At 51.9% G+C, this 25,389-nt stretch overlaps 1 protein-coding gene across 15 annotated transcripts in view; it reads left to right on the top strand.

Annotated features, from left to right (window-relative positions):
* Positions 1-25,389, top strand: part of EIF4G3 (eukaryotic translation initiation factor 4 gamma 3) — a 50,616-nt gene that overhangs the window by 16,473 nt on the left and 8,754 nt on the right. For 2 of the 15 annotated variants that reach the window (XM_089537264.1, XM_089537268.1), the window contains exons 4-24: positions 1,728-1,832; positions 5,780-5,875; positions 6,813-6,926; positions 9,803-9,835; positions 12,239-12,259; positions 12,954-13,133; positions 13,854-13,968; positions 14,525-14,628; positions 15,195-15,317; positions 16,021-16,135; positions 17,483-18,346; positions 18,858-18,946; positions 19,236-19,488; positions 19,991-20,124; positions 21,281-21,400; positions 21,676-21,786; positions 22,542-22,712; positions 23,272-23,469; positions 24,015-24,161; positions 24,311-24,547; positions 25,148-25,252. In XM_089537264.1, the coding sequence (XP_089393390.1) occupies positions 1,728-1,832; positions 5,780-5,875; positions 6,813-6,926; positions 9,803-9,835; positions 12,239-12,259; positions 12,954-13,133; positions 13,854-13,968; positions 14,525-14,628; positions 15,195-15,317; positions 16,021-16,135; positions 17,483-18,346; positions 18,858-18,946; positions 19,236-19,488; positions 19,991-20,124; positions 21,281-21,400; positions 21,676-21,786; positions 22,542-22,712; positions 23,272-23,469; positions 24,015-24,161; positions 24,311-24,547; positions 25,148-25,252 (3,435 nt within the window). The remainder of the gene's footprint in view (positions 1-1,727; positions 1,833-5,779; positions 5,876-6,812; positions 6,927-9,802; positions 9,836-12,238; positions 12,260-12,953; positions 13,134-13,853; positions 13,969-14,524; positions 14,629-15,194; positions 15,318-16,020; positions 16,136-17,482; positions 18,347-18,857; positions 18,947-19,235; positions 19,489-19,990; positions 20,125-21,280; positions 21,401-21,675; positions 21,787-22,541; positions 22,713-23,271; positions 23,470-24,014; positions 24,162-24,310; positions 24,548-25,147; positions 25,253-25,389) is intronic. The other 13 variants (XM_089537273.1, XM_089537275.1, XM_089537272.1 and 10 more) reach the window with 11 other exon arrangements.

Here is a 25,389-nt window from a genome sequence, read left to right on the forward strand (position 1 = left end):
AAGTGGGGAGGAGGGGGCTCAGCTTACTTTGTGCAGGCAAATGGAGTCACTCTGTCGCTTCCTTCTCCTGCCAGCTCTGTATTGGAGTTGCTTGAGCAGTTGCACCTTTTCTGATGGACGTGACTAGATCAATAGGTGGAAGCGGGCATGGCACTCCACCAGTTCTGCTTACAATTCTCTGCCAGATTTATTGATCCTGGGGAGTCTTGAACACGTTCATTGCCTGGCCAACACATAGTGGAGGGTGTCAGAAGGCCACTGAGTCATGACTGTAGTAAGTGCCACAACATTAGAAATGGCTGCTGCCTTGGCTGCCTCTCCACAGCTTCCGTGGCCATCCCTGGTGTTCCAGAAGAGACATAACCTCATGGTCTCCCACCCAAAGTCCCAGATTGGCAAGGGCGCCATGGGGAAAAGAGAGACCCCCGTAATTCCTTCTTGGTATGTCAACTGTGTCTTGAGCACAGTGTGGTGCTTGCAGGAAGACTGTCCTAGGGATGTGCAGCACCAGTAACTGTATAATGCTTTTCTCCTGACTTCCAATGGGTCTGGCCTGTTAGCTGGGCAGCTGTGCTTGGCCTCACAGAGCGCTCAGTCACTCTTCTTCCCATTTCGGCAGGCGGTGCCCTCCCCACGTGAGGCTGGGCCTTTCTTGGGCTGTTGGTAAGAGGTGCTTCTTGTTACTCACTGGTGCAGCACTTCTCTTGATTGATCCAGATCATGCTTTTGAATGCTTCCTTTCTCTCTCTCCAGCCCCCTTTTTACATATACACAAGGGCGGCTCCTGTTTGGAGGGTTAGTCAGCACTTGGTCAGGTTTCTGAGTTGTTACAGGTTATTTAGGATCGCTGCTAAATTTGCCAAAGCAATGCCCATTTGACAAAGAGCATAAGCATGGCTCAAGGTAGGGCCATTCCTGTTGGCTCCCAGGAGGCACTCCCAGGGAAGTTTCTCCATCCCCTGCCTCTAGTAGACAGCCAATAGCATTTCCATGCCCTACACCCTTTTCAGCTTGTCTGGATAAGACAGTCTTGCCAAACTAACATGAGACCCAGCAGCTTTAAACCTTCTGTGAAAAGGGTCCTTTCCTTCACCCTAGCCATCTCCTGGCTTCAGAGCTAGAAGAGCCGGGTGGGATGGATGTGACCGAGGAGGGCTTGATTCCTGCAGAGAATTGGCAGCAGCTGGGAGTCGGTGGGCACAGACCTTTCCCATTGCCGCTTAGAGAGAAGCGGGATGCTGCCCCTCTTCTTCTAGGCCTTAGAGCAGTGGTTCAATGTTTGCACCCCTTAGAAGGAGGAAGAAGTCGAATTTCTCATTTTTGAACCACATACAAATAAACTTCTCTCTCAGTGCATAAAATGCACATCTGAATTGAGCAACAGATGCTAATTTACTCCAGGACATAAGCCCCTCTTTGTTCCCCCCTGAGAATTCATCTCATATCCCCTGGGTTTGGGATGCCCTGCCTTAGATGATGTTTCTGGGGCTGTATCTGGAGCCACTGGCAGCATGGTGGCAGCAGAAGAAATCCCTTCAGGGCACCGGTGTTTGCTGTCCTCCCTTTGGCCCCTTGGAAAGCAGCGAGCGAGTGGCACTTCTCCCAGGACCCATGTGCCAGCCCCTCTTCCTCCTCCTCCTCGTCCCCTAGTCTCTCTTTCTCTCTTACTCTGTCGCTCTCTTTCTTTCTCTCTTACTCTGTCGCTCTCTTTCACTCTCTCGCTCCAGCAGCCAGGAGGGAGGAGGGACAGAAGCTTTCCACCCCACCCAAGAGCCAGCAGTCTTTTTGAAGATCCAAGGGAACTGGTGCAAAGGATTCTGGGATGTGGGATGGTGAGTCACAAGAGGAACAAGGTTAAGTGATAATGTGCTGCCGGAAGAGCCTGGCTCTTGTTTTATGAAGGGTGGCGGTCTTGCTTAGGGTGGGCTCCTGATGTACAGGGGGCACCTCCCAGACATCCCCACAGAGCGCCAAGATTTGACCCAGAGAGCCTAACAGGACGCTCTCAGCCTCACCTCTGGCCAGGAACCGGCTGCGTTGTCCACAGGCTCCTCTCCTAGTTGGAGGAGCGATCTTTAGAAGGTCGGGACCAACCGTTGCAGAATAATTTCTTCCTTTCTTTCTCTGCTCTTGTCAAAGGCGTGAAGTTAGGTCAATGTTTTGATGTGTGGCAGATTCTCAGTTCCTCCAAATTCCTTGCAATTATTGGCAACATTAAATGCTTAGGTGCATTTGTGAAGGTTAACAACCCTGTGGCCCTCAAATAAGTCCCTGGAGAGAGAGCCCTTGGATGATCCCTCCCCTCCTCCCCTGGATTTCAGGGCTGCCCTTGTCCTTGACCCACAAACTCAAGCCTTTGGGCACGGGTTGACCTGGGCAGTTGTGCAACCTTGCCCGGTGTTGATTTCAGGGAGTGTGTGCGCATATAAAACCCATTTCCCAGGCATCTTTGCAAGCACCCAGAGCCTTGAGAGCACAGCAGCCCTTTCCTGGCAAAGGCACAGTGCCGAGGCAGAGATTTCCATTATGTGGTTCGGAGGAGGAAGCCAAAAAGCTGTATGTGACTCAGCATTGTCAGTCCCCCCTCCGCCCCCCCCCCCCCCCGGGTGTGACGTGGTTGAGTGTGCCCTCGGCCTGTTTATTCCCAGCACAGTTAGTACAAGGGAAGAGGGAGGACAGGGTTGGGAAATCACCCTCGGTTGGTGGCTTGTGGAGGGAAGGGCTGTGTGCCGGGAGGCTTCCTTGTGGCTCTCTGCATGTCAGGAGGCCTTGGCTGTACCTTTGCCAGGTGGGCCAGGAGGTGCTTTCCATGCCAAGGCACTCCCACCTGCCCTGGTCTGAAGGGTACCTGCTTCCAGGTCAGTGAAGCACCTCCTGCAACAGTTTGGAAGAGATGCTCCTTTCCTTTTTGGGGCCACAGTTCTCCATATCCCCCAACCTACATGGACACTAGCTGTGCTGGCCAGGGGATTCTGGGAGCTGTAGTCCACAATGTATCTTTACTTAGGCTCTGCCAGAGACTTAGGAGAGTAGCTGCTGGTCAGAGCAAGTGGTGCTGGGCTAGGTGGACTTGAGGATTGGACTTGGTTATAAGGCTTGGCATTCACTTTGCACTTTGGAAGCGCTTTGCAAACGGCACCCAGGCCCACCAGCTGTGTCTTGGGCTGTTGTGGCTTCCAGTGTTCAGGACTCCTGTTCTGGCGTCTTGCAAAGTGCAGCAGTGGATTGGTTCTCTTTCCCCATAGTCGGTCTTCACCCAGCTCACTCCCAGCCCTTGACCTGGGCCATGCCAAAATGGTGCCCCTTTGTCTTCCTCTCTGTTCTTACTGCTGGAATAACCGGCAGGTGCTGTGCTTTCCAGATGGGGCAGAGGAGAGGGTCCCCCATCATGGACTGGGGCTGGTGACTCCTTTGGAGAAAGATGGCCAGGAGGAGAGGGGAAAGCATAGCTTTTTCAGCCACTGTGGTGGATGTGTGAGGAGGCGCTGAGGCCGAAAAGCAAACGGGAAGGGCTTCAGCTGCAGAATAGGTGCTACTTTGAGTAAAGGTGACCTTGCTGCAGCCATTTCCGCTCTTCCTGTCAAAAACAGGCGTCAGACGGGGGCTACTTAGTCTCTCTGGTGGCTATCATTTGGATGAGGAAAAACATCCAGTCTTTGCAAATTTTGGAAGAATGACATTTTTCTGTCATGTTTCAGTGAGGTTTTTTAGCTTTGTATTCTGGTCCATAGGCTTTCAGGCAGGTTTTGCTTTTGTCAAATTGTTTTCAGCTTGTTGGACGATGGTGTCCTGGCCCTGTGGCCTTCCGATATTGCAAGGAGGAGGCTTTGCTTGAGAGTCTCTTCACATGCCTTGATCTGTCCCTTTATCCTAAGACATCTAATTCAGCTTGCATCTCAAGTCACCGTTGGAAGGCCTTTCAATTTTTCTCTTAAGCTGTTTTAATGCCAGCGGCCATCCCTGTTCTCTTAGTGCCCGACACAGTGGTCCTCGGTCTTCTTCGGTGGACTTCCAGTTTCTGGCAGACACTCTGAAACCTATTTGGACCCCTGTGCATATTCTGCAATCCATGTGGACCAGCTGGGTGTCAAGGGCCAATCTTGGGGACTTGGTAGCCACTGGCACCTGGGGATGAGCAGCTCCTTTTGAAAGGAAAGTTATCTCCCTCCCTTCCTTCCTCCCACGTTCCCTGATTTTGGAGGTAAATAGGCATGGAATTTTCTAACTGCATCTGGCAGGCAGACCATAAAATGCTGAACAGAATAAACGTTAATGATCCACCACTTTTCAGGGAAGTCGATTGAAATTCCCAAACATATTCATTCATCTCTCTGTGCCGAGCGGAGATCAGTCGGGAAGACAGTTAGCCCCTTCAGATGGAAGAGAGAGGCAAGTGCCACACATTTTAGGGAACTCTGCCGAGGAGCAGAAGGGGAAGGCTGGCTTGCTGAGGCATCGGAGAAGGGGGGAATGTGAGATGCTGGAAGGACAGCAAGGGCTGCTTTCAGTCTGACCAGTGTGTGATCCCTGGGGGCCCTTCCCAGAGAGAGGGGAGCTTGACCCTTGGTGGAAGCTGACCTAAAATACCACGGTCAGTTTACTCTTTGTAAAGTGAGCTGTAGTGTTGGGGCTTGGTGACTGTATGCCATGGTGTGGGGGGCTCTCCGTTGTGCTGTCTCTCTGTGGAAGAGGCTTGGGTTGATGGAAGCAGAGGGTCTCCTGCCTGAAAGAGCTCCCTTGTCTCTTTCTGCCCTTCCTTGAGCCTAAACCTGACCTCCTTGCCTTCAGGAGCCTCTTGGCAGGCCCTGTGAAGAGAAGGGGCTGCTTGTTGGGGGAAATCTTTGAGGTGGCCTCGCTTAGCCCTTGCTGGGTGTAGGGGGTTTCTTCTGTTTTACCTGGAGGACTGAACAGGCCCCCATGGGGCTCTTGCTCTTCCTCCGCTGCCTCTAAGCCAGCCAGGTGTTCTGGGAATGGGGTGGTTTGTGTTTGAGGAGGCTAGGGCAGTGAGCAGGGGAAGGAAGGAAGGAAGGAAGGAAGGAAGGAAGGAAGGAAGCATTTCATTTCTGACCAAGCAGGCAGATAATGCTTGAACAAAACAGAGAAGCCACCTTCAAGTGTGTGTCTCTATCACTTTTGGCAGCTGAGCTTGTTCTGTGTTCCAGAAAAGTGTTCAGCCTCAGGGCAAATGGTTCTGGCGTGTCTCTTGAGCCAAGGAGTGTTTGGCCAGTTCTTGTGTGGGTCGGGTGGAAGTGTTGGTGTTGCAGAGTGTGAAGATGAGCTGGGGAGAAGGAGGGCCATGGGGGAGGCAAAGGCCAAAGGCATCTATGAATCCTGGATAGCTGAGGGAGTAGGGGGGCCTGTGTGCCAAAGGGCTTTGGGTGTGACAGCCAGGGGAGGCGGCAGCTGTGTCCCTCCTGGCCTTCCTCAGTCTCCCTCATGCACAGTGCCCAGCCCAATACCTCATGATCCCCATGTGGTTGTATGAATGCTCGCTCTGGCCCAGAATAGCCAAAGTTGTAATTCGGTGATTAAAGACATGCTTACTTCCCTCTCAGAAGCCCCTATTCCTCCTCCTCCTTGCTTGCTGGTAGGGCATAGACATCCCCCCTTCCCCAAGATTACAGAACTATGTGGGCCTGACAGGAAAGGTTAGTTTCAGAGTCAGTGGGCTTCTAGAAGCAGTGCTACTGGCGCAGATTCTAGTTGAGAGAAGGGGCAAAATGCCTGTTTGCCATTGTTTGCCGCTGTGATAACCGTGCCCTCTTCTTTTCTGTGGCAGGCCCCTTACCCTTCTGGACAGAACGCAGCACCGACCACGCTGGTCTATCCGCAGGCCCCCCAGACGATGAGCACGCAGCCGCAGACACGCTCTCCGGTAAGGGGGCCCTTCTTTGCTTGAGCTTCACGCTGCTTACCGTTGCATTCTGCTCTCTTGAACCCTTGCCTAGTTGCTTAAATGGGAAGGAAGAGGCTGACGGAAGTATCTCTCTCTAGATAGTGGGCAGTTGCCCTGGGGACTCCCTTCTCCTTACCCTGGGAAAAAGGATGAGAGTGGAGGATGGAAAACAAACCCCTTGACCTGTATGCCTCTTCTCCAGAAGCTTGTAAATTTCAACTGCTGGATCAACTCTTAATCATATTTTTTCATGGTGCAGTTTAAGCATGATGGTTTCTTTCCATGATTTATACCTTGTTGCATAATGGTAGGGCCCATAAAGTGAGTTGGCTCTCACTGCAGGACATGCTTTGAATCCCACAATCTGAATTCATAGACCTGCCTGTCCCTTGCTTGTCACTGGCACCACCTCATATCTTTAGTTGAGATGACAAAGCTGTGCCTTTCAGGAATGTAACTTGGCAGTAGCTGTGGTAATAAATAGATAGATAAATAAATAGATAGGTAGATACATACATACATACATACACACACACACATCTCCTTTGTGTCTCTCCCTCTTGGCTTTCCAACCTTCTTCTGGGCAGGAGTGGGTGGGAGACCTGACTTCTGTGGCCCACCCCAAACAGCTTGTCCATCCCTCCAGCATGTTCTTCTTGTGGTTTGTGGGGCTTTTAACAAGAGCGAAGACCTCAAGCTGATGGCCCCCTCGTCCTCCTCCTCAGCTAGCCTTCTTTGCAGGGCTGTGTTTCTGACTGTGGCAAGCTGATATCAGGCACTAGAAGCCCCCCTCCACCCAAGTAGAGCACTCTTCCTCCCGGTTGAAGTGTGGGCAGAGGAAGAGGAACCATTTGTGGCTAGAATGAGAGGCAAACCCAACTCAAGAGCTGCATCTCTAAACCAGTTTTCTTGACAGCCTGGCAGAGCAGTGCCGATACATTGCACAGACCAGTGGAAGCGGAGGAAGGTTTTGGAGCAGAGTCCGGTTTACAGGTCCTTGGCGGGAAGAGGCTGGATAAAATACTGCATTGTAAGCAATATAACAAACTGTACTCCTTCTTGCAGGCAGCTGTGCCCATGGCACCCTTTCAGTTCTGTTACCCTTTTTTGGTTGATTTTTCCCCCCTACCACATTGTTGACTGATCTACAGAAAAGCACTGGTCTCTTTGCTTTCAGCAAGGTAAGACGGCTCATTTTGGTGCCGGCCATTTTAACTTGGCCCAGGCAGCGGGGAGAGAGTCAGGCCTTTCAGGGGGAGGGTGTCGAAAAAGCTGAGGCAGGACTCAGTCCCCAGCACAAAACCCCAACCTCAATACAAAAAATATCAACAACCGACAACAGCAACAAAATAAAAAAGCTGAAAAAACGAATCCACGCGATCCCCCCCATGCCCTTCGCCACCTTGATTTGGGATGAGGACTGAATTGGAAGAGTCCCTTGAGGGGAATTGGCAGAAAGCTCTCCAAATGGCAAGGCCTTTGACCAGTTAGCAGAGAAAATCAATGCCAGGAGAGAAGCTGTCCACAAGTCATCAGCCATTTTTCTGTGGTCGTGAACAATTCCCCCCACCCCAAGATATTACCCTGCGTGCAGTTTTTGCCATCTGTTGCGTTTCGTGATCCATTACCACCCCATGACTAAAAATTGCTCACTTAACATTTCATCCTTCCCTTCCCTCTGTGGTTCAAAACCAATGCAGACCCCTTGCATTTTGTTCTGGGTTTGGTTTCTTTGGTCCCCCCTCCCCTTAGTACTGAGGGGAGGCTTGGTCTCAAGGGGGAACGAGGGAGTGGTCCCTGGCGCCCAAGAGCCCTGGCTGGTGGCGGCTGGTGGACCTTGAACCCTTCTTGCTCTTGATCCCAAACCAAGCGCTGCTCCTGCAGAGGCCTGTCCCGGGCTCCTCGCTGTTTCTCCCTCCCAGAGCCCTTTGCCCGGACAACCTCCTTATGCAACAACCCACTTGGCTCCCAGACATAGGTTTTTCAAATTGGAAATGAAAGTGAAAATAACATGAGGGCCAGTGCCCCAGGCTGTGCATGTGGATTCCAGATTTATTTGGATGAGAGGGAGGTGGAAATGGAAGCCAGTTTGCCCCTTCCTTCCATTCGAAACCACAACTGTGTTTTTGGCATTCTTAAAAGTGATTTGACCCAAGGGCGGCTGAAGGGAGGAAGGGGAGAGCTAGTGGCTGTGTGGAATGAGGCAGGCCAGTTGTGCCCACCCTTCCAACTGCCATGGATGGAGGAGTTTGGGAGCAAGTCCAGCGCCCAGCAGGCAGAAATGGGGACTCTTGTCAGTGAACCCTCTGAAAGGAAAAAGAACCCTCTTTTTAACCCAAGCCAGCAGTGACTACAGTTTGTTCTGTTGCTTACAGTTACTGAGAGACTGAGATTGAAAGAGAGAGACTATTGTCAACAGGAATTATGCAGCCGTGGGTGACATGCAAAATAGACTAGAAGCTTTGGTTTGTTTTGCATCTATCTGACATTTACTCCCTAGGTCCAGTTCCCCCCTGATTTTATTGAGTTGCAAACGTTTGGCTCCTGTTTCTGAGCTGCCGAAAAGTTGACTTCCCGTGGAACAGCGATTAGACAGATATTTTTGCTCTGGGGCAAAGACACCCAGTCTGTCCCCTGCCACTCTTCTCCCCGGGTCTGCCCCCCCCCCCCGGCATGCCCATCGTCTTGGTAGATTATCTGACAGCTTCTGTCCATTCTCCAAAGGTACAGCTTAATCCTCTGTCCTTTATCAGCTTATGCTTCTCGCTTTCCAGCCTTTCTCATGAGAGGCGGAGGAGTATGCCAGCCTGACTCCTGGGGCAAAGTAAACTTGAGAAATTGCAGCCAGCTCCTGGCTCTTGCCCTGTTCTTGCTTTGCCTGTAGGAAGGTCAGTGGAATCCCAGGGGAGTGGAAGCAAGCAGGGCCACGGGGGACTTGCTTGGCAGAAGTCAGATCTTTTGGGAAGCTTCCCCACCTCTTTTCAAGGTTTTCAGAGGAAATGTCACTTCACCTTTTGCCCTTTGAAGGAGAAGCCATGAATGGGACAGTCTCTTCTATAGGTCTGTGTTCAGGAAAGACGAGGTGAATGTGGGCTAAATACCACACAGTAAACTTTGGTGCTGGTGAGGGGTGTGTGTGTGTGTGTGTCTCCATGTCAATGTGGAGCTCGTTGATGAAGATGGTAGCAAAAGGTCAGAAGATGCTACTAGGTCTCCTGATCCCTTTTATTCACACATTTTTCAGTCTCCTCTGTTGCCTTCTTGTTCATAGCAAACATTTGGCGATGGTTTTCTCACAGGCCCCGCGTAGAGGCTAGGGAACAGGCCAGCCCAGGGACCAACCTCCGCCTTGCGCTCAGCGGCTGTGCCAGTGCCGCAGGTTGAGCTGTTTTACACAGTTCCCTGGATGCGCTTGAGCAGCCTTGAAAGGGAAGAGTTGCCAAGGCATACCTGGTAGGGTTGCCATTTGGTTTTGCAGCGCAGCTGTCCTATGAACAGGAGGCATGCTGTCTCCATAACGTGTCAGAGAGGGCTGATCCAGCTTGCTTTTTAAAAACATATTTCCAGTTGCTTAGTGGTGACTCTCCAGGCTGGTGCCCCTTTCCCACTCCTCCCTCTCCTCTTTCCATCTGCTGGTGCTCGGGTGCCCTGTGGGGAGCTGGTGCCTTTGGCAGGGGCCCCTGCCCCACTTCTTGGAGCCTGTCTGTCACTGTCCTGCAGCAAAGCTTTGACTGTGTACAGCGTTCTTGGCTTTATCATTTCTTTTCTTTCATTACCCCCCCCCCCCCCCGCCGCCCTTTGTGGGTTTATTTTGCATACAGTGTGACGTTTTTGCCTTTTGTTGTGGTGTTTCTGACTCTCTGTGCCTTTCCTTTTTGTGTTTTTGTTTCTCCTGCTTCTCCTCAGTTTGCCACGGGGCCTCGACCTGCCCATCACCAGGTACAGTACCCTCCTTGCCCCCCATTACCTCCTACCCTCACCCCCCCCCCCACTGCTGCGCATTGGTTGGGGATGGTGGGAGGTTGGATGGCTGCTGGTCCCTCTACTGGGTGGCTCTTGGGATCCGTGCGTCCATGTAACCCCTGCTAAAAAGCCTCCCAAGCCCATGGTGCAGCCCAGCTTTGGCTTCTCACGGTTACTAATTCTCTTGCTTGCATTTCGTAACGACTCCCACAAATGCCATTCCCAAGCTTAGTGCTGCCACAGAACCTTCTGGTTCCCGATAGACATGGAATTGTTGGTGTTTTGTTGAACTTTTTTGTGGGGATTGAGGGTGAGGGAGTATCGGCCAGTCTGTTTCTCTGTTTCCCCTGCGCACCTGGGAAAGTGATCCAAATCTTGCAAGGCTTGACCATGGCAAGCTGCCTTCTTGATGGAGCTCCCAGGGACTTGGTGGTATTTCTACCCCAAATGTCCTGATTGAGAGTGGTGAAGTCTTGCAAAGCCAGCCCTGGGAAGCATGGGGCATGCATGCCATTTGAATCTCTAAAGGTGGCTGAGGGAAGTAGGCAGACAGGCCCATACAAGTCTGCAGGAAGCATGTCCTCCTCTCCCCATAAATAGATGGTGAAGCTGTGCTTCTGTTCACACTCCACTCAAAACAAGTGAGGACAGTTGGTGCCCACACGATGCCTGGACTATCTAGAGTCCCTTCCTTCATGGAGTAGTTTAAGAAGGTCGCCCCCTTCTTTCTCTAGCCTTGGATCAGCAGGCGATGCAGAGAGTGTTCCTTTAGTCCTCTCCTTCCCTTTGTGTTGCAAAGGAGACTGAGTGCTGGTGATAGCCATCTGCCCCCTTCCTTTCCCAGGTGCTGAAGGTGCGAAGCCGCACAACTAATGGTGTGCCAGGGGGAAAGGGGCTCAGGGTTGTTCTCTGTTGACATGAGGCAGGGGCAGAGGGAGCAGGATTTGTACGAAGCCTGTGCTGGACCTGTTGGGAATGTTTTGAGACATGTCCTCCTCCTTGGTGTGTTTCTCCCTCTCTCTGAGCCTTGCTGTCCTTGTTGGTGAGGATGCAAGAGAGGGCCTTTTTGGGGGCTGCTCCCAGTTTCCGGAGCCCCTGCCAGGAGAGACTCCTCTGGCCTCCTCCCTGTTGTCTTTCCATTGGCACACAAAGCATTTGTTCCTACAGGCCTTTGGGGCACAAGTTTGCTTGTGGCTGAGGGGGGCATTAGCTGGCTGGCTGGTGTTATTTTCTTTGTCAGTGGTGTGCTTTGGGTTGTGTATTTAAGCTATTGTTAATTGTGCCTCTTTGAGTTTGCCACTGCGCCAGCGCCACTGTTTGGCAGAACAGCATAGTACAAATATAATAATATATATCAAGAATAGGTAAATATTTATGGGTAGCTGTGGAGGTTGTTTTAACTCAGTTTCTATTTTTATGACATCTTACAAGATACAAAGCCAACTAAAAAGATTAGTCCTGGACTCAGCATTGAGTTTTGCTATGTGCATAGTGCCAAATGGTGGAAAAGCAGAAAGTGAGTCAGACTTAATGTTTGCATATTTGTTAAGAAGTAAGGAGGCAGAGAGAGAGAGAGAGAGAGAGAGAGAGAGAGAGAGAGAGAGATGGGGGGGGGGGGAATCCAGTGCTAGCCTTTCTGGTTGCCAGATGCAGCTAAAGGTGGGCTGCCATTGCATCCCTTCTCCTCTGGCCATTATAACTGACAGGGTGGTTCTCAGGTGCCGTTTCCTGCCATTGCAGCCTCATACGGGGTTCAGGGTGACTCATGGGCTCCAACCATTAACTGGAAGCCACTTGTGTCCAGGTACCGTGACGCTTAACTGGACTCCACCACTTTGGCCAGATGTGCTCCTGATGCCTCGGAGGTGACCCACCTCTTTTGGACAGGCTGCTCTCCCAGTTCTCTGTGGACAGCATGTGCCTTTGGGAGGTGGAAGCCTTTCTTTCCTTTCCGCTTGGCCATTGAGTCTGTGGCCCACTTCTCTTGGCAGCTTGTGGGAGATTGGAGAGTGAGGGCAAGAAATGTCAGTTTCTTCTCCTTTCCTTCACCAAGCTGCTTCTGCTGGGAGGTTAAAAGGAGGACCCCCAGAAAAGAGAGAAAACAAGTTATGGAAAATTGTTGTTGCTTTTTCAAGCTCCGTATTGTTGTTCCTTGTCAGAAAAGAGAGATCATTTTCACCCCGAAGGTTGCGTTCAGGGCAGGGCCCTCATGGCGAGTCCCAGGGCAGCTGGCTAGCAAGAGGAGTGGCAGGAGAAGGAGCAGGGCCTTAGGTTGCATGCCGGACCCCATCTCTCCCCAACCCTTCCCGTTGTTGACCTGTCCGCTGTTCCATTGGCTTTCTTTCTATTTCCTGCTGCTTTCTTGCTTCGTTGTTGAAGGGAGGATTCAGACCCATCCAGGTAACTTTCACTACTGGTTCTGCATGGCCTAACTGTCTCTTGAGCACTCGGCACTTCACCAGGGGTTGCTTTAATACTGGAGGCACCTTTCTGCACTCTGACCGTGAAGTGGAAGGCCCTGAGCGTTGGGGATGCCTCCCACAACATAGCAGCACAGCCCCCCTCCCCATAACTCTGGGTTGCTTTATTCCTATCATTGCACGTGCGGAGGTCAAAATAGTTTACAACAAAATAAAAGGTTGCCCCTTCCGTTAGAGGTGGAACAAAAAGGAGGGGAGGGCTTGCTCAGAATTGGAAGATCTCAGGGTAGGTAAGTGCAGGGAATTGCTTGAGAGAGAACCCCTCTTCTGAACATTACCCCCCCCCCTTCCTAGATGTGGCCTCCAGCAGCCCTTCTCAGAAACAACCCAGACAGAAATGGCTTCCTTTCCTCATGCCATTCTCACTTTTAGAATGAGAACTTTTGAGGCACAAAGACAGATGAGCAGTTCTGGCTTCACAGTGTCCCTTGCAACACTCCTTGTTGCTTGGGGCGAGTGGCCTTGTAGGACAGAAGAGCTTTCTTCAGGAGGGGTCCCTTTAGCTTTTGGTCAGATGCATGGGAGCCCTTCGCAGGACCTCTGCTGCAGCACTGCTGCTCCTCTCGAAAACGATGGGCTAAAAGACCGGCCTCCTCCTCACTTCCCTCCCTCAGTTTTTCCAGAGGCCTCAGATTCAGCCTCCCCGAGCGGCAATCCAGAACAGCAGCCCTTCCATCCGTCCTGGTGCACAAACGCCAACCGCGGTCTATCAAACCAATCAGCACATCATGATGGTCAACCACCTCCCGATGCCGTATCCGATGCCTCAGGGCCCCCAGTACTGTATCCCACAGGTAAGGTGGCAGCTGTGGCCCCCTGAGTTTGGGAGCAAAAGTGGGTGCTGGGCAAAGGGGAAGGGGTCTCATGCACTGTGGCTCTTGTTATGTCCACTCATGATGGAGATGATGCTGTGCCTGTTGCTTCCTGTGAGCTGTAACCAAAACCTGTGAGGCAATTGAGCAAATGTCAGGATGCAGAACTCTCCTCTGCGGATCCCAGAAGCAACTTTTAACCCTCTGAAGCAGGGGAGAGGAGGCAGCCTATGGCCCACCCCTGCCCTAGAGGATGGAAATGGGGAGGGATCCCAAGTGCTCAGTAGCGCAGGCCCCATGTTGGGTTTGGGTAGGTTGCGTGTTAATAATGCAGTCTTTCACCCAAACTGTTGCGAGTGCTGTTAGTTTCTTCCATCTAAATATTCCCACAGCAGCCCTGGAGATAGATTAAAGCAAAAGGAAGGGTAGACATAATAGTTGGTGAGAAGAGAACTGCCAAGTCAAAAGTTTGATTTTGGGGGCCAACTAGTGTGCCCTTAAAGTGTGAGCCTTGGGAGGGCTGGGGAGGGGAGGAGGTGGGCTGCCTCTCTCCAATATTGCCGTGTCCATTTAGTTTCCCAGAAGAGGGTTGGAACCATGGCTTGTGTCTTAGGGGCGCCTTCTTGCCAAATAGCCGTCCTTGCTGCCAAAGCGCACTGCCGTTCTTTCTGTCCTCTCACCTCTTATGCCGTTTCTTCACAGTATCGTCACAGTGGTCCTCCTTACGTTGGCCCCCCGCAGCAGTATCCCGTTCAGCCACCTGGGCCGGGGCCGTTTTACCCAGGACCCGGGCCTGGAGAGTTCCCAAATGCCTATGGTGAGAAGGGGCTTCCTCTTAAGGCAGTGTTTCTGGGGCTGCCTTGCGTTCTGGCCTCACTGACTGACCTCTGACCAGCCTTAATGCATGCTGGGTTCCCAAAATTCATGCGCCCACCTTGTACTTTTCAGTGCCTCCTCTTGCACTGAACATGCTGTAGTGTGTTATGTGCAGTTGAAATCATGTGATCTGTTCTGCCATGTTTGTTGTTTTCCCTGGTTTTGATGGCCTCAGGAAGGGGCACAGATATCTGTCCAGAGCTTGAGTAAGATTTACTTTTTGGCCTACGATTCTTGGGATCTCCTGGACAGCATGGTTGTCACCAGTGGTATTCTGGGAGCTCTAGTTATAAGGGAACATTCCAGAGCTCTGCTTCTGTCAGGGCATTGGCATCCTGCCTCCTGCCCCTGGCTGTCATGCTGAGATGTGTGTGAGCGTGAGCTTACACAGTTGTGCATCATTTGCATTCTGCAATGACCGGTTGGCCAAGTTGAATTGGCAAATCTGAGCATTTCCCCCTCTTTTCTCTCCCCCCCCCCACAACCTCCAATTTCAGGAGCACCTTTCTATCCAAGTCAGCCGGTGTATCAGTCAGCACCCATCATAGTGCCTACGCAGCAACAGCAGCCGCTCCCACCAGCCAAGCGTGAGAAGAAAACAGTAAGAGAGAGCCTGGTGTGGGGACCAGGGAACGAGGGTGGAAGGTGCTGGGCCTGTATCTTGGTCAGGGGCCGCTCTCCTGACAGACAGAAGGGAAAACCTCCACTCATGAAGAAGATTTGGAGTGACAGTGGTTGAGAGCCTCTTCTCTTGTGCCATATGGGCACATCCATGCTCTGTAGAGCAGTGGCTCTTAACCTCTGCTCCTCCAGATGTTTTGGGTGTCAACTCCCAGCATAGCCACTGGCCAGGACTCCTGGGAGCTGAAGTCCTAAGCATCTGGAGGAGCAGAAGGTGAGAGGCAGACTCTAAAGAACTTGAAGACAGGGATGGAGTGCTGAGATCCTAACAGGCAGTGGCTCCAGGAGGATTGCTGAAAAAGGGGGGGGGGGAGCAGGTTTTCCCCACCTCCTCCCTGAACTGTGTTGCAAGCAGCGGCACACAAACATTACGACACCAGGGTTGGGTCCAGAGGGTTATCCTCCAGTCCAAGCAAAACCCTTGGCTCTTTCTGATGAGAGAATCTGGGCAGGCGGAGTTCAGAGGCTTTGTTTGGCTCTTTCCAGATCCGTATCCGGGATCCGAACCAAGGGGGCAAAGACATCACGGAAGAAATCATGTCTGGGGGTGGGAGCAGGAACCCCACGCCGCCCACCGTCAGGCCCTCCTCGACACCCACCCCTCCCCAGGTAACAGTGAAGCTCCTCTCTCCTCCTGTCTGTGGGCTCCTTGTGTATCTTTATACTCCGTTGCTGTGATCCTTGTTGTTTCTCCTGTTTACGGGCTGCACAATGACTTTGAGATGAATCCAGCTGTGGCCAGAGAGGACAGGGCTGCCCACATTGAGTACATTTTAAAAGAAATAACAAGAACATTGGCCCCCAGGACCTGATGACAGTGCCCAACCCTGTTGCAGATGTATCACAACTTGCCTTTGGAAGCCTTGTTTAAAACATTGGGAAAGGGCTTGTTTTGGAACTTTGTTGTCTCTCAGAAGGCCTTCTCAAGGGCTCTTGTTGAAGTGGAGGAGCCTTGACATCATTGGGGTGGGGAGTGTTGGGACCAAGGTGGGCCGGGAGGTGGCATTTCTTGCTGTTCCCAGTCTCTCTGGGTGGATGTCTGCCTCAGCATGTGCCATGTGCTGTCGCTCTCCTACCCCTCTCCTGCTGCCTTTTCTCCTTCCTTCCTTCCCTCTCTTGTTCCCCATGTGTGTGTGTGTGTTTTTTTTTTTTTACAGTCTTCCCTTTCTTTTCCTTTCCCAAAAACCATTTCTTTCCAAACTAATGCTGCTTCTGGCCCTGCTCTCATCCCCACATATTTGCTTGTGATCCATGTTGCTAGCTTTTGTGTTCGCACACTCATTATCACCCTTTTTTGTACTTCAAATCTCAGCAGCTGTCGAGCCAGGTCCCTGAACACAGCCCTGTGTTATATGGGAGCGTGGAGAGCTCTCATCTGGCCGCCAGCACCGCCGTCGCTGCTGTGACTAGTGACCCGAAGCAGCAAGGTTAGTGGATGGCTCCCTCCTCTCCTTCCTCTGCCCAAGAGGCAGGCCCATGCCATCCCAGGGTCCTCCTGAAGTACACAGGAAATTCTGCCAGCCTCACCTCTGCCCACTGTGTCTGGATGGCCCTTGCCCATGCCGTGGAGGAAGCGTGGCAGGTGCTGGGTCATGGCTGGCACAGCTGGGGAGGAGCTGATCCAGCATTTTATTTTTTAAAGACTAGGCTCTTGGTGATGTGCTTCGGTCTGAGGTGGGCAGCTGTGGCCTTGCAGTTGATTTTGGGACTGCAGCTGTTGCTCCCACTCTGTTGAATCAACTCCCTTCCATGGGAGACCAGCGGAGCCCTCTCTCTGCTCTCCTCTTATCGGCTGGCAAAGACCTTTTTGAACCAAATAGGCTTGCAGTGAGTCACTGCTTCCAGGGAGCCATCATTTTATGGGGCGGGCCCCAGTTTTAAACCTTGTTTTATTTTTGGATGTCACACACACACACACACACACACACACACACACACACATTAAAATTAATGGTCTTAATGTAATGATTTTAGCACCTAGATATTATCAGTTTTAGCTGCTCTTGTTCTAGCTTTGCGAGCTAAGAAATAGTACAGCAAATAAAAGGCATGTTTTCAAGAGCTTGGAAAGAAGACAATGGAAGATGCATTAGTAGCCATGTATTGTTTTAACCAGCTTAATAAACTGCAGCAATTGAGAGCGTCTGTAATAAATCAGCTGGCAGAGACAGGTTGTTTCCCTTGGGAAAGGCTGCTGGAGCCTAGGAGCAGCTCTCAAATGTCCGCCTCCCCAGCTTCCCCCCAGATGTGCTCCAGTTGTTGGCAATGCAGAAAGGCAGGCCTCCTCCAGGCTCCGTAGATCCAGACAGGCTTGTATGGGGCTGCTGGAAAACGGCTTCATGCGGCTGAAGGCTGAGTCCTCACTCAATAAACAGGATGCTGCCATATTGCAGAAGGGAGGAATGTTCAGGCAGCACTTGGCAAACCTGCTCCAGAAATGTAGCTAAAGTCCGCCGTCAGTTATTTCTCTGAATTTTAAAACAGGAGCCCACTTAGGTTGAGTTTCCCTGTGCAAAGTGTTCCTCAGAGGGTGACTCTCCTTCAGGGCCTCCTTCTCTTGTTGCGCTTGAGTGGCTTCCATGCTGAGAGGGAGGAGGGTGCCAGACGCAGCTGGGAGGGGAGCTGGCAGCCTTTCTGGTCTCCCCAGAAGAAGGGGGTGCAGATTAAGGGAGGCGAAGAGGGAAGCGTCCTTGTAGAGGGGAGGTCAGGAGGCTGGTTTGGTTTTTGTGGCATCGGGTGGCTCTTTTAACGTGTGCCCTTTTCCTTTTCCCCAGAAGAGAAGCCTAAAGCAGATCCAGTATTAAAATCTCCTTCCCCTGCCCTCAGACCAGAGCCTAGTGCAGAGAGAAAGGATCAAGCGGCCCTGACGGCGGAGACCTGCACCGCCTCCATGGAGACCTCCTCAGAGCTTCCTCTCACAGCCTTGCCCTCTTCCTCCTCTTCCTCCTCCTCCGGCAGCGCTGCCCTGGCGCCTGCTCAGTTGACGCTTGCTACGGATGCAGAGGACGGATGTGAACTGGCCTCCCCGAAACAGGAGCCCCCACCTCTTCCCACAGAGATGCCCCCCTGCCTCCCGACAGATGAGGCCGCCGCTGATACATGCAGGGAGTCCCCTCAGAACGTCCCCAACGACCTCCAAGTGACTGCTAGTACTTACCTAGTAAATGAACTCAATGGGGTTAGCGAAAGGGTAACTGTGAGTGAAAGCACTCTCGATGTGGACCAGCAGGAGGCCGCTGTGCCCTCCTCGCCTGTGGAGCCGGAAAGCCCAGAGGCCTCTCCGGCCGAAGAGGAAGGCCCCCCATCTTCAGCTCCCAATGACCTTTCCAGCACTCCCTCGCCGCCTCCACCACCTCCGCCTCCCAGCCCTCCTCTCCCTTCAGTGGTTGCCGCCGCTGTTATCACTCTTCCCAGTCCGCCTCCCCTGCCTCCTTCTCCTCCTTCCCCTCCTCTGCCGCTGCCTGGTGCCCTCCCTGCTCTCCAGGGGGACTTGGAAGGAGAGGAGGCTGCAACGACTACCTTGAGGGAAGAGCCCCAAGAAAGTCTAGTGAATGAAGAGGCTGCGCAGGTGGACGGCCAGCCAGAGGAGCCCAGCGAGGAGCCTCAGGGCTTGGACTCGAAGAAGGCTCCGGAAGCAGGTGAGTGCATTCAGGCACTGGCTTTGCTATTCTTTCCCTTCTTTGAAAGGGGGGCAGTCCCGGATCCTGTGCCTGGCTTACTGGAGCCTGGGCTGCTCTGGAGGAGGCCTCCCTTGGGCAACATGTGCTCTTGCTGCTGCACCCCAGTGTGCCTGACTGCTTCAGCTGCAGCCTGTAGGAAAGGAGCTCTGAGGCTCAGGCTGCCAGAGCTGGAAGGGGTTGCTCCTCTCCGCTGAGCTGGGTGGGTTAACAGACTACCACACAGTTGACTATGTTGGTTTCTTCCAGATTCTTAGGAGCTGGCACTGAATTTTAAGATGGCCCTCTCACCCAACCCCATTTTCCTCATTTACTTGTGATTTCCAGATGATGTTTGTAAGAATGAGGTGCTTTCTGCCAGGCTGCAGCTGCCCTGCGATATCTTTAAACTCTAATCCATTGTTCTCGATACAGGTGGATTAGGCCATAGCTTTGGATTGGGCAAATAACCTGTCTGACTTTGTTTTTGTAGCCCAGACAGCAATTACTGCACCAAAGACATGGAAGAAACCAAAAGATCGGAGCCAGGCCACTGAGGAGGAAGTGGAGGCTGAGCCCGAGGTGAGGGGCAGTGGGCAGGGAGCCCTGCAGTGGTCCTGGGGCAGGGTCTCAAAGGGCTGGGCTGGTTCGGTGGGGACCAGGTTCATTCTCTTCTTTCTTGTCAAGTAATCTCTCTCAGGACAAACAGGAGCAATCCAAGAGTATGGCATTGGAATGAGTTTTTTGTGTGAATGCCCTGTGTAGGCTGCGGTTGCCTGCCAGCGGAGGGGTGTGTTTGGCTTCTGTTCTCTTTGCTTGTGTGAGGTTTTGGCAGAAGAGGTGCTAAATCCTTGCCTTGCTTGTCTTCCAGCCTAAAGCAGAGGAGGAGCTTGGAGGCGAGAGAATACTTGAACCCGAAGCAGAGGAGACGAGTCACGAGACTTGCCCCAGGAGAGACTCCCCCACAGACCTTAAAATAGCCAAGGCTGTGGAAGAGAACGGCGAGCAGGAAGGGGAGCCCATCCGGAACGGGGCTGAGAGCGTTTTGGAGGGCGAAGGGGGTGAAGGAAATTCGGGCAGCACAGAGGGTCCCAGTGATGCCCCTGCCAGGCAGCACAAGCCAGGTAAATCTCAGCATCTGGGCATCCTCAGAAAGCAGGGCATCCCCAGTTGGTGTTGCTCTCCTACAGCAAAGGGAAGGAGAGAAGAGATGCAGATGGACAGGCTGGGTCTGAGAGACAGAGAGACACAGAGAGAGAGAGAGACTTCCCTAGCAGAAGTCAGGAAGCATGAGTTGACAGGGATTTGCACTTGGGATTCAGATTCTGCTCCTACAGAAGAAGCAAGAACTTCAGGATGCCTCCAGAACCCAAGGCAAGGGCAGTGGCCAAAGGCAGTCCTCTGGGTCTAAGTGGCACCAGCCTTCCTAGCCAGTAGAGCCAGGGGCGAGGGGTGCTGGGGTTGCAGTGCAAATCTCTGCTTTTCTGTTCATTGGCTGTGATTTCTCATCCCGTGTCTCCACAAGCGAAATGGCTGCCTTTGCAACAAGTCTCTTGCAATCGTCTTTGAAAGAGATGGGCTTTTTGAAGAAGAAAGTGTTGCTGTAGGTCTTGTGTGTCGTTACAGAATCGTGGAAGCCCACCAACTCTGAAGGGAAAAAACAGTATGACCGTGAGTTCCTGCTAGACTTCCAGTTCATGCCAGCCTGCATCCAGAAGCCAGAGGGGCTGCCCCCTATAAGCGATGTGGTCCTGGACAAGGTGAGGGAGAAGGCTTGGGGTCAGGCTTTGCCCCAGAGAGATGATCTTTCTGGGGATTAAGGGAGGGAGGTGGCTGTTGTGCAGGGGATCAGATTTGGGGATGTTGTTTGCCTCCCAAGCAATGTGTGCCCCCAGACTATTACTTTAGTAGGCAGTCACAAGCCAAATGGTCTTTTGAGTCACACGGAGGAGTCATTGTTGGCCACGGAGGATCCTGGGACCAGGAGAATGGCCCCCACTCGGGTCCATGTTTTAAAAGCAGAGTTTGCCTTTGTCCCCTGGCTGCAGGTTGAAATGTGGTTGCTGTGTTTGGATGTGCTGAAAACTAAACAGTGTGGAGTGGGGCAGGCAGGTGCAGGGTTAAAAGCACACAACTCCCACGGATATGCTTTGGGGTGAAAGAATCTTTTCAGCCTCAGAAAGAAAAGACAAAAACAAAGACATCTTATTGCCAGCACACATGCAGCATCCTTCATTTCAGGGCAGTTAGATGGCTCCAGACAGGGGTCTGCCAATTGTGTACAGGCCTGTTATCCCCCATTACTTCTCCTAGCCAGGAAGAAAATAGCAAAAGTACCTCTGAGCGCACGAAGTGTGCCTTTGCCCTGCCAGTTAGCAAGAGGCAGCCGCCTCTGCCCCAAATGAAGGAGAAGGGTTTCTAGTGCATTGTTATTGTTCCTCATAAGGTTGGGTTTTCTGCAGGCCTTTTTTCTGGGGAGTAAAGACTGGCTCACTTCCCTGGTGAGGTACACTCAGCATTCTCCTTGCCTTCTGTTCTGCAGTGGATCCAGGAAGGCGAGGAGGAGAGGGAGGTTTGCTGTTGCAATTCAGGCTGAGAGGGCAGACTCTTTCTGGAAACTATGGGGTTGCTTTTTATTTGGCAGCAGTAGTCACTGGTCTCCCTCCCAGAGTGTTTTTCTCTGCAAACCATCATCCCTCAGTTCCTCCATAGTTCTTTCTGCTGTCATTTCCCCACAGAGGTTGGGTTGCAGAAGAAGCTAACCAGTGGTACCTTACAGGACTGATAACCATTTGCGTATGTTTTGTTCTTCACTCTGGTTGTTGACCTGGTTTGGTAGCACCCTCAGAAAGCGGCTGCCGGCTTCAGCAGTTGCGATGTGGTCAGCCTTCACTTTGTGTTTTTCTGCCAACCCAGATCAATCAGCCCAAACTGCCTCTCCGAACTTTGGACCCTCGGATACTGGCGCGCGGTCCAGATTTCACCCCTGCGTTTGCTGATTTCGGAAGACAAATCCCTGGTGGGCGAAGTGCAGCTGTAAGTGTGAGCGGCTCCTCAACAGGGAAGCAGCCTTTTGCTTTTGGTCCCTGCTTTTCTGCCTGCCATCATTGAGTTCTTCTGCAGAAAACATATTTAGGGGGCAACTTAAGTTGTCTTTCCTTCCTATCACTGGTGGAGGCCAGAGGGTCCACTGGGGTTTCCATTTGGGGCCTGTGCTGGCCACATAGTTCCCTTGGTCATCAGGGACAGCCTTTGTCTGTAGACAACACACACAAACCCACCCTGCCTTCTTCTTTTTCATCTCCCCACAGGCCTGCAAAGTGCAGCCCCCGCCTGGACTGCCTTCTCTGGCTCGCTGTGGCCCCCCAGCCTGCCCTTTGCTGGTCTCGCCTCACCCCCAACTGAGGAACCTCCAGATAGGGGTAAGCCTTCCGGATCCAGACCCCCTTCCTCCCCACCCCGGCCACCATCATCTTTGTGTGAAGGCTTCTCCCTTCTTAATGTCCCTTGTTCCTCAGATGCAGGCTTCCCTTTGGGAAAGCAGAGAAGCCTGTTGAGTATTCCTTGGCTTATCCGAGGGGGAAAAATCAAATGGTTGTGTGTTTTCCTAGCTGAGTAAATGTCTCAGCAGCTCACAGTGCTGTGTATTGTGGTTTTTGTGATACTCTTTTACAAAACAAAATCAGTGGAACACTATTTTTAAAAAAAAAAAAAAAAGCATGGCCACAAGAACTAAACCTTTTTTGAAATCTGGATAGTAAATTTCCAAAACCATCACCCTACTTTCCTGCTTTCCTTTGCCTTTGAGAAGCCGTGGGGTTCCTTCTACCAGAAAACATGCGCAGCCATGAGAAGCAATCTGTCATCTAGCCAGAGAAGGGGCTACTTTGGATTTGGCCATGGTTGCATGCCTGGAGCATCTTCGTTTGGCAAACTGTCACCTGCAGAAGCTTCCAAGGAGAAGCTGGTTGCAGCAGGGAAAAGGAGGAAAGATAACTGCCAAAGTAGTTTTGTTCCACTTTCCAGGGCCAAAGGGCCTCTGAAAACAATTCACTATTAAGGCCATAAAAGCAATTTGAGCTGTGGCTGGATCCGCTGGCTTGCCGCTCGGGTGCCTGACCTGTTGAGCTCTTGAATACTGGTGCGATATTTAAGGGGTCTGTTTGTTCTCTCTCAGCTGTTGAACGTTGGGCCGCGAAGATCTCAGCCTGGCCAGAGGCGAGAGCCCAGGAAGATCATCACGGTCTGTGTCAAGGAGGACGTCCACTTGAAAAAGTCTGAGAACGCCTGGAAGCCCAGCCTGAAGCGGGAGACCCAGGCTGAGGACCCAGAGAGCATTAAGACGCAGGTGAGGCCACAGCCTTGGTGGAGCTAGCAGTCTCCAGGTGCATTGGACTAGAACTCCCATTTTCATGAAAGGGAAGATAGGGATAGGGAAGATACCAGACAACCTACTACCTCTCTGGCCAGTCTGTTTCTTAACTACTTTATTGTTTCCCTTCCTTTGCTTTTGATTTTTTTGCTACTTGCTTAGGAGACGTTTATGTCCTCTCTTGCCACAGCACCAGAGGGTTCCCTCTGCTTCTGCGGCATCTGGCTGTCTGGCCTCTCCTGCATCCAAACATTTTCTTGCCTGGCTCTCTCTTTCCCTCTGTCTCTCTGACTTCCCTCCCTTACTTAGTGTTAGGGAAGCTGCCAGCTGAGACTTGTCTTTGCAAGGCTTGAGAGGAGGTGGCTGCTTCCTGGCTTGTAGAGTGAACCTGCATGTCACCAGGATGCCAGAAGTCAAGGCTGTCTTGAACAATGGGTAGAGCTTTCCCATTTAGCTCCCTGGATCTTTTTGTTGAACAGGAGCAGTTGTGATTTGGGGCTTATCCCTCCTCCTGCTCACGGCTTCTTTTCTTCAGGAGCTGTTCCGGAAGGTCCGGAGCATCTTAAATAAGCTGACGCCCCAGATGTTCAATCAGTTGATGAAGCAAGTGACAGATCTGACCGTGGACACGGAAGAAAGGTTGAAAGGCGTCATCGACCTGGTGTTTGAAAAAGCCATTGACGAGCCCAGCTTCTCCGTGGCATATGCCAACATGTGCAGATGCCTAGTCACGGTAAGGCCAGGAGCAGCCCTGCGTGTGGCACAGGCAGCCATCTTCTTGAGGTGCAAGCGGTCCCATGGTTGCCCCCAGCTGCAAAAAGGATCAGGTGGCAGGTAGTGGCAGAGGCTCCTGTCTGCCCAGGTGAGTGAGCCTTAGGTAGCAAAGGCGTCTGGGCTTTTCCCGTTCTTCTCAGCAGAGGTAAATGTATTAACTGTTTTTAAATGTAATGGTCCTGCTGAGATATACAGTAACCTTATTAGCCTAGGAAGTTGCAGTGTACAAAAAGTGTAGTTTCACAGAGAAAGCATACACTAATTGGAATATCCCTTATCCGGCCCAGAAAGAATTGTGGCGGCTAATAGTTATTGGGCAAGCTTCTTGGTCTGTGATCCCTTCTATTAGGTGGAAATGTGGGTGCCAGAATGAAAATGTTTCTTTTAAGAGGGAGCTGATCAGGCAGATGGTGCAAGTGGAGGTTGCAAATGCAAGGAATGCTCTCCCGCCCCCACATGCTCACCTCCCTTCTCCTTCTGCCTTTTGATTCGTGACACACAAAGCTGAAAGTGCCCATGGCAGACAAACCTGGGAGTACAGTCAACTTCCGGAAGTTGCTACTGAACCGTTGCCAGAAAGAATTTGAAAAGGACAAAGCTGACGATGATGTTTTTGAGAAGAAGCAGAAAGAACTGGAAGCTGCCACTACGGTGAGTTTCCAGAAAGGGGCTGCCTTTCTCTGAGCATGCCCAGTCTGTGAGAGTCCCTGATGCCCCTGGATGGAAAGGGAAGGGCCTGTCCTGGCTGGCCTGGGAAGTCTGCGTCCAGCTCTTCCTCACCTTCCCTTCTTTGCCCGCAGCCGGAGGAGAGGACTCGGCTTCACGACGAACTGGAAGAGGCCAAGGACAAGGCCAGGCGGCGGTCGATTGGGAACATCAAGTTCATTGGGGAGCTCTTCAAGCTGAAGATGCTGACCGAGGCAATCATGCACGATTGTGTGGTTAAGCTCTTGAAGAACCATGACGAAGAGTCCCTGGAGTGCCTCTGCCGCCTGCTGACCACCATCGGCAAAGACCTGGACTTCGAGAAGGCAAAGGTGAGGGTTAGGGTTAGGGTAGTCTGGGGTGGATGAGGGACAAAGCAAGGGGAGGCTTTAGGGCCACAGCCTTTGGGGAAGGAGCTACCGAGAGGAACCATCCCTTGTTCTCATCTTAGAAGTACCAGGCTGGCCGTTGTGTGGGGATTAGGATGTAGGACTGGATCCCCCAATAAGGCCTAAATACCCTCAAGGCACCAGATCCTGGCTGGATGGGGAAGCGAAGGAGGGTTGGCCCTGCTTAGTCCTTGGATAGGAGACTGCTGTAGGCTGCATTTCAAACGAAGGGACCTTAGTATTTCTTGCCTAAGTAAATCCTATGAAATGCTTATGAAGATAAGCAACACACACACCCTTTATCCCCAATCTTCTGCTTCCTGCCCAGCTTACTGTTGGGTTCCTGTTACCATCTGACTCTTTGAATGGAGCCTTAACTCCGGGGTTTAAGTCCCTGATATTTCCAGATCAGGCCCCTGTGACAGCTGCTGCCAGTCAATGTGGGCAGTTCTGACCTCAGTGCAACAACAGTCAGTATAAGGCAGTGGAGTTTTGTTGTTGTTCCTCTGTAAAGAAATGGTAAAGCCTCTGTGTTTTCTCTAGCCTCGAATGGACCAGTATTTCAATCAAATGGAGAAGATAGTGAAAGAGAGAAAAACCTCTTCTAGAATCCGGTTCATGCTTCAGGATGTAATAGATCTCAGGCGGGTATGTGTGTGCTATAAAGAGTCAAATAGAGATGTTGCAAAAGAGTGTGATGCTTCTCAGTTGTGGCTTTGGGACTTTGTGCTTTTTTTAAAAAAAGGACTGTCAGAGGTCTCCCTGTAGATGCCTGTCAAAGAAAG

This window comes from Sceloporus occidentalis, unplaced genomic scaffold (genome assembly GCF_023333645.1).
Source record: "Sceloporus occidentalis isolate IW3139 unplaced genomic scaffold, rSceOcc1.0.p SCAF_8, whole genome shotgun sequence".
Taxonomy (NCBI): domain Eukaryota; kingdom Metazoa; phylum Chordata; class Lepidosauria; order Squamata; family Phrynosomatidae; genus Sceloporus; species Sceloporus occidentalis.